At 40.4% G+C, this 7,645-nt stretch overlaps 1 protein-coding gene across 1 annotated transcript; it reads right to left on the bottom strand.

Moving 5' to 3' along the window:
• LOC109235820 lies at positions 86-1,149 on the bottom strand. The gene is made up of 4 exons (XM_019402071.1): positions 1,033-1,149; positions 755-982; positions 219-668; positions 86-106 (listed from the first exon to the last, which is right to left on the bottom strand). Exons 1-4 carry the CDS (start codon positions 1,147-1,149, stop codon positions 86-88), a joined length of 816 nt encoding a protein of 271 aa, XP_019257616.1.

Genomic DNA, 7,645 nt, shown 5'->3' with positions numbered 1-7,645 from the left:
AACCCATGTACATAACTGCAGGACATATCTAGCACTTGCTCAATTTCTCCTATTCTTTCATCTTCACTATTTTCTACATCCCCAATCAATACTCGTTCAACAGGATCTGCAGGGCTCATATAGGGTACTAACGATGTAGCATCACTCTCCACCATAGAGATCATGGATAACTCTTCATAATGGGCTGGTAACTTCAGTGCTCTATAAACATGGAATACCTCCACTCGGTCACCTACTCTCATCGTCATCTTTCCTTCGCAGACATCAATAATAGCTCGGCCCGTGGCTAAGAATGGACGCCCCAAAATAAATGGGACTTCCTGATCAGGCTCGTAATCCAGGATGATGAAATCAGCAGGGAATATGAAAGAACCCACTTGAACTAGCACATCTTCAATCACTCCCTCAGGATGAGCAAGGGAGCGATCAACTAACTGTAAGATAACTGTCGTTGGGCGTGGTTCACCCAACCCCAACTGTTTGAACACAGATAGCGGCATCAAATTGATGCTCGCTCCAAGATCACATAACGCTCGCCCAACAGCATATTTACCAATGGAGATGTGGATAGTGAAACTACCTGGATCTTTCAATTTCTGAGGTAACTTGACTTGAATTCTGAAACTGCACTCCTCAGTGAGTGCACAGTCTCGAACTCGGTCAGCCTCCTTTTATTTGCCACAATATCCTTGATGTACTTTGCATATTTGGGTACTTCTTGTAAGATGTCAACCAATGGAATATTAATTTGCACCTGCTTCAAGATATCAAGAAACTTTTTATATGCGGCATTGTCTCTTAATTTCTGCAATCTTTGAGGGAATGGAGGTGGTGGCCTTGCAACCAATTGTGGGGGCTGCTCAACCACCGCCTCTCCAGCTGACTTCTCTGGCTCCGTGGCTTTCTCTGATGTTGATTCTATAATGGCTGGCCTCTCATTAAAAGTCACCTGTTTCCTCTTTTTAGGAGGAACTTCCTCTAGCTGTCTCCCATTCCTAACGATACGGCATTAAGGGCCGCCTTAGGATTTGCCTCAGTGTTGCTTGGAAGAGCTCCAGCTGGTCTAGTGTTTTGAGCACTGGCAAGCTGTCCCATTTGACGCTCTAAATTTCTCACTGTCGTGGCAAGGGCTTGCTGTTCAGCTATCATTTTTTTAAACATGTCTTCAAGGTGGCTTGTAGGATTCGCTTGTTGTTCACCCTGAGGTGGTCTATATTGCTGTTGCGGTGCTTGAGGCCTATATTGATTCTGAGTGCCCTGGCTTCCACCCCAAGAGAAGTTTGGGTGGTTCCTCCAATTGGGATTGTAAGTGTTCCCATATTGATTTGCTTGGCTCCTATTTGAATTTCCCACAAAGCAGACAGACTCTGGGTTGGCGGGGCATATGTCGCTCGTGTGTCCCTCTCCACATATTTCACAAAAAGCTGGAACCTGTTGTATCGGTTGTACTTGTTGCTTGTTGATATTCAAGTTCATCTGGTTGAATTGATTGGTCAGTGTAGCAATCTGCGCTGACAATGCTGAGACGGCATCTAACTCAAAAACCCCTGCAGACTTCTACCCATCTCTCCTTGCCAATCCGGATTGCTCTTGGAGAATTCGTTCAATAATGCATATATCTCGTCAAAGCTTTTCTCCAACACTTGACCCCCAGCTGCAGCATCTACCACGATCTTCGTCTCAGAATGTAGTCCTTTTATGAAAGTGTGAGCTAACACTTCATTCGTCTGATTATGATGAGGACAGTCTCTGAGTAGCCCCTTGAACCTTTCCCAAGCCGAGTATAAAGATTCTCCAGCTTTCTGTTTGAAGGCAACTATCTCACTTCTGATCTTTGCAGTTTTGCCTGAAGGAAAGAACCTTGCCAGAAATTTTCTTGCCAAATCGTTCCATGATGTAATGGAATTTGCTGGTTCTGCCTTTAGCCATCGCTTAGCCTCACCCAACAGAGAGAATGGAAAAAGTGTGAGCCTCACATAATCTGGAGTGACCCCGTTAGTGATATAAGTATCACTAATCTCCAAGAAATTCAGAATATGCTGCTGTGGATCCTCGTGTGGAAGACCCATAAATTGCCCGTTTGCAAGCAGCTGGATCATGCTCTGTTTCAGCTCAAAGTGCCCAGTGATCCTGGGCTTCACTATGCTGGAGGTGACATTAGCAATGCTGGGCATCGCCACCTCCTGAACAGCCATGGGTTGCTCCTCTGCCATGTCCACAGGAAATTGAACAAGTTCCTAAATATTATTCGTGTCCCTTGCTTCCCTCAACCTCCTGTGAAATGTTCTCTCAGGTTCCGGATCAAAGCCTTGAAGTCGGTCCTGGCTTCTGACCCTACGCATTCAATCAAAGTTCCTGAGATCTGAGCAACAATCAAGTAACGTTAGACTCGACGAAATAAACAATTAAAGCAAAAAAAAAACTAGCAAGTAGCTAATATTAAGTCCCCGGCAACAACGCCAAAAACTTGTTGCTCCCAAACACACACGCAAGTATACGTGGTCGTACAAGTAATAAAATGATAAGTCGAGTGTCGAACCCATAGAGACTTATATCAACTACTTACTAACATACCAGTATTGTTATTCCGTCAAGCTAAATTCGAGTTCAAGAGTTCAATTATGCTACTACAATTCTAAGTAAGAACTAAATTATCAAGTAACGAGTTGATTGTTATGTATTCAGTAAAGACAAATATTCCAGGGTTGTGATCGATTCACCAATCGTATTGTGTTCTATGTAACTCTCCCTTTCATATAATTCACTCATGGTTGCTAATTAATCGATAAATGCTCTCATAGCCTTCTCCCGAAGTACTACTCGCCTATTCTCAATAGATTAACGCCTATATTCCTATGAAATCAATCTATTAAGAACGCATTAAGATTACAGTATTTAATTAAGCACAGTGATTAGGTATATTCCTATCCTAACCACAAATCCGCTCCCCCTGAGGGTTAAGATCATTCTCTCTTCAATTCTTCTCTAATCTAAACACGGCTTTCCCAAGCATAGCATAGATAGTGAATAGAACCTAACTGCTGGCCAGACAATTAAGCAATTGAACACAGAATTGGAGAAACAACCATATGTGAATGAATTATAATCAAGGTCAAGTCAATATCAAACAACAATATTCATGGCTTAATCACAACCCTAGAACAATGGGTTTTAGCCACTCATGCTAGTGTGCATCACAATTAGGTTCAATTTCATCACAAATAGCAAAAACAAAGAGAAGAAAAGAAGAACTTGACAGTCCAAACTACTCCTTGCCTCTTGCCTCCCGATTTCTTGCACTAAACTATCAAAACCTTGATGAATTGACCTTGGGCGAGCTTGACTTTATATAGGTTAAGTGGGTTTCTCTCCAGATTTCTAATTTTACCCCTAACTAGCTCTTTTCCGGACCGGCATCGCGCGAACTCGCGCGTCCTTCGCGCGTTTCTTCGCGCGATATTCTGCCTCAGCATTTTACGCGCGCGAACTACCGCGCGACTTCGCGCATTTCTTCACGCATCTGGGCCTGATTTTTTCCATTATCTTGTCTCGTCCTTGTGCGCACTCAGCTCCAAGGGGTCGTTTTTGCTCTTAAATCATTCCAATAACCTCTTGAAAGCACCATATAAGCTCCTCATCCTGCAATGTATACACACCACAATTAGAGCCTATTTTTCATCAATTAACCGTATTATGTCATTGAAATATAATTAAGCGGAAGCATAAACAATAGCTAAATCACCTAGATTTTGCCTATTATCACTTCCACCTAAGGTGCACAGAAAAGACCCAAAGTCAATATTCTTAGGGAACGGTGAAGTTTCTTAGGGTCTTTCTGTCCAAGTGCAGGTAGTTCACATCTTCACAGTCATATTTGTTTTACCTAGCCTCCTTGAGACAATGCCCAAACTGTTACGCTTTTTTCCAATTATAGCTCATATGGGCTGTAAAATATTCCTTCTCACCATCCCTATAGTGTATGAGACAAATATATGCATTCCGATTATGGTCGTATACTATGGTTACAAAAATTTTGAGGGGATAAGAAATAACATTTCAAGACCAATATATAGCAATTAATTAAAAAATAAAATTCACCAATATATTATTGGGAAAATACATAAGTTACCCCCTAAATTATGGACCAAATCCCTGTTACACACTTTTTACGGACGAAAATTATTTTACACACCCAACCTTTCCAGAGTGTGTCAAAAACACACCACTTTTTTGTTGACCAATTTTTTAAAATATGCTTGATATCATGCACCAATAAGGTCGTGACACGTGTCTTAACAAAAAAACCTTAATTTACACCTTAATTAATGATTCTTTCTTAAATAAATAAATAAAAGCATCCCCCTCCCCAACCGGTCTCTCATCTTCCCCAATTCCCACTTTTGGTCGTCTTCTATTAGAGGTTTCTCTGCCATTAAAATCACTATTGCCACCACCTTATCACCACCATTGTCATAAAAACCATCACCATCAACATTATATTTTAGAACAAAATCCATAAACACCATAACCCTATTTCTTTACGCCCAAAAACAAAAATTGCACAAAATATTCAGTTTTTTATGGCACTCTACCGGATGCCTGATCTAGAAACAAAATTATTAATCATCATCATATTAGTTGTGACATAAATCCAGCACTGGAAGGATTATAGTCAGGTAGATAGTAGAGAAAGGAACCATTATCAGCTTGTATACTCGTATTAAAGTATATTTAATTTATTATCTTCTCTCCTGCCATTGTTGAGCTTCAAAACCCAATTCTTGACCTTTGGCAAAAAAAATAAACAAAATCATCGATCCGGTGAATCTGATACTATTCTAGGTATATGATTTTAAACCACAAAGTTGCTAAGGTAAAAGAATCGGTTTCCTGTGGTAAAAGATTTGGGAAAACGTAAGAGAATTGTGACGCAAAGTAAATGAACTGATTTTAGCAGATATGAAAACAAGAAAGGGGGGGGGGGGTGTCCATCAAATCTAAAAATATTTCAGTCAATCCTGGAGGAGATGAATATTTAATTTAGAATTTATATTTAGATGTAGAATTATTTCAGTATTTCAGAACTTAATCTATGGAGAAGAGAAAGGTGAGTGTCTAGGGAGAAGGAAAATGGGTGGAGTGGTTGGCGGAGGGGGGGGGGGGTGGAAGAGACCAAATTATTTCGAGATATAATAATTAAAAATAGAAAAATAAAAAATGACTCAAAAAAATTTAAAAAATAGAAAAGGCTGGATATGTGGCATTCACATAATGGTTCTTACCCAAAAATTTACCATTCACTCGCCTCTTTTAGGTGTAAAACACGCGCGCGCCTGCTGTAAAATATGGTGTGTCTTAGGCACACTTCGAAAAGGTTAAGTGTGTAAAGTAATTTTCGTTCGAAAAAAGTGTGTAACAGGAATTTGGTCCATAGTTCAGGGGGTAAGTTATGTATTTTTCCTATATTATTAGAAGAGATGTTCAAATAAAGCTTAACATAACCATGTTTTGAGGTACTGTTCATTACCCCTTTACTGTTGCCTATTGGTTCTTTATATTTAATTTGTTAGCCCTCTCAAGTACTACTTGGTCTTATTTCTCACTACTTGGCACTATGGAAGTTCTTGATCCTTTAATAATTCACGAGACTTGGCCAGAATCAGTAAAAAAATTCCCATATGATTTTTGGGGAACTGAATACATAATTTAGCCACCTCAATTAACTGCAAAGATGGACTTGGTATGTGTAAGGACCCGACTGGTCGTTTTGCTTTTAGAACCCCGTCCCCCCCTAAATAAGACTTTCCACGCTTGCTTTAACTAATTTACGACCTTCAGGGATGGTTGGTTTGGGATTTGGAAGAGTTTTAGTTGAAATAGGCACACTTGTTTCCCTAAGATTTTCTTAAAAGGTTAAGTTTGACTTTGGTCAATATTTTTAGTAAACAGATCCGGTTCTGTATTTTGACGGTCCCGTAGCATCCGTAGGAAGATATGGGACCTAGGCGTACGCTCGGAATCCAATTCCGAGGTCCCTAACCCGAGTAATGAATTTTTGTTAGAAATTGTTAAATTGAAATTCTAAGGATTTAATAATTAAATAATGCTTGATCATATTGGTATCGGGCCCGTATGTTGGTTCTAGAGTCCAGTACAGGTCCAATATAACATTTATGTCTTGCCTGTGAAATTTGGTGACAAACGGGACTGATTTAACGTGATTCGGACGTCCGATTGTAATAATAGGAATTTGAATGTTCTTAAGGATTTCATGCGTTTTGGTGTTGAATCCGTAGTTTTAGATGTTATTTCGGCGATTTGATCGCTCGAACAAGTTTGTACGATGTTGTTGGACTTGTGTGAGTGTTCGGAGTGGAGCCCCAAGGGCTCGGGTGAGTTTCGGGCATAGGTTGGGAGTAGAAAACACACCAGATTTCTGGTGTTTTTGGTTGCTGCAGCAGATCTCGCAATTGCGAGATATTGTTCGCAAATGCGAACATCGCATTTGCGAGGAGGGCTTCGCAATTGCGAAGCAGCCCGACCCAGGCACAATCCGCATTTGCGAAAAATTTGTCGCATTTGCGATCCCATCAGAAGTCGCAATTGCGACTCTTGGGTCGCATTTGCGACCACTGCAACATAACCCATGCTTCGCATTTGCGAGGCTTTTGTCGCAATTGCGATCTCGCATTTGTGAACCTGGTGTCGCAAATGCGACATCAGAGGCCTGGGCACAACTTTTAAAAACAGGACTTAGGCCATTTATTTCATTTCACTTCTACACTTGAGCGATTAGGGAGCTTTCAAAGATGGGATTTCAACCTAGCATTGTGAGGTAAGTTATTTCTACTTAATGTGAGTTTAATACTTGGGTTTTGGGTAGATTAACACACTAAAATTAGTGAAAATCATGGGGTTAGAGCAAAAACCTAGGGTTTTGATGAAAGTTAGATTTAACCACGAAATTTGTTATGAAATGAAGTAGAAATCATATATTGTTGTTCCTTAGGTTATAAAGAACAACATTCTTCGGAAAATCTCGAAATCCGGGCCCGTGGGCCCGGGGTCGGATTTTAGGAAACTTGTGATTTGGGTTGGGAAATTTCCTTAATAGTTAGAACGCAATCTTGTGAGCTTGTATTAACTAGTTCCTACCTCGTTGAATTAGTTTTGGATCCTTCGGCTCCAAATTTGAGGGTTTGAGCACGTTCTTGGTATTGGAAGTACGCTTTGGAGCGAGGTGAGTCTCCTTTCTAACCTTGTAAGAGGGAATTGTCCCCATAGGTGAGTTAATTGGTTATGTGCTCCTATTTGTGGGGGTAACGTGCGCACGAGGTGACGAGAGTCCGTGCGTAGCTACTATTATGCTTATGTCCGGGTAGTTTAGGACCCAAAAGCATGCTTACTTGTAATAAATGCAACCTTGTTGACAAATTTAAAAAAAATGCTTAAATCATATCGAAGTGGCAAACGATTTTCCAATAGAGTTAAGCTTCATTTTCTTGACTTGTAAAAAAGGGGAATTTACACCTCCTTGAATAATTATTTCCTTGACGAATGTCTTCATTGACCGTTTGAATATGTGATTCTATGTGTACCTGCGTCACATGTATGATTCGCGAGCAGGGTGATTGTTTATTTATAT

Source organism: Nicotiana attenuata, chromosome 12 (assembly GCF_001879085.1).
Source record: "Nicotiana attenuata strain UT chromosome 12, NIATTr2, whole genome shotgun sequence".
In the NCBI taxonomy this organism is placed as follows: Eukaryota; Viridiplantae; Streptophyta; class Magnoliopsida; order Solanales; family Solanaceae; genus Nicotiana; species Nicotiana attenuata.
This window is presented reverse-complemented; position numbering and strand designations above follow the sequence as displayed.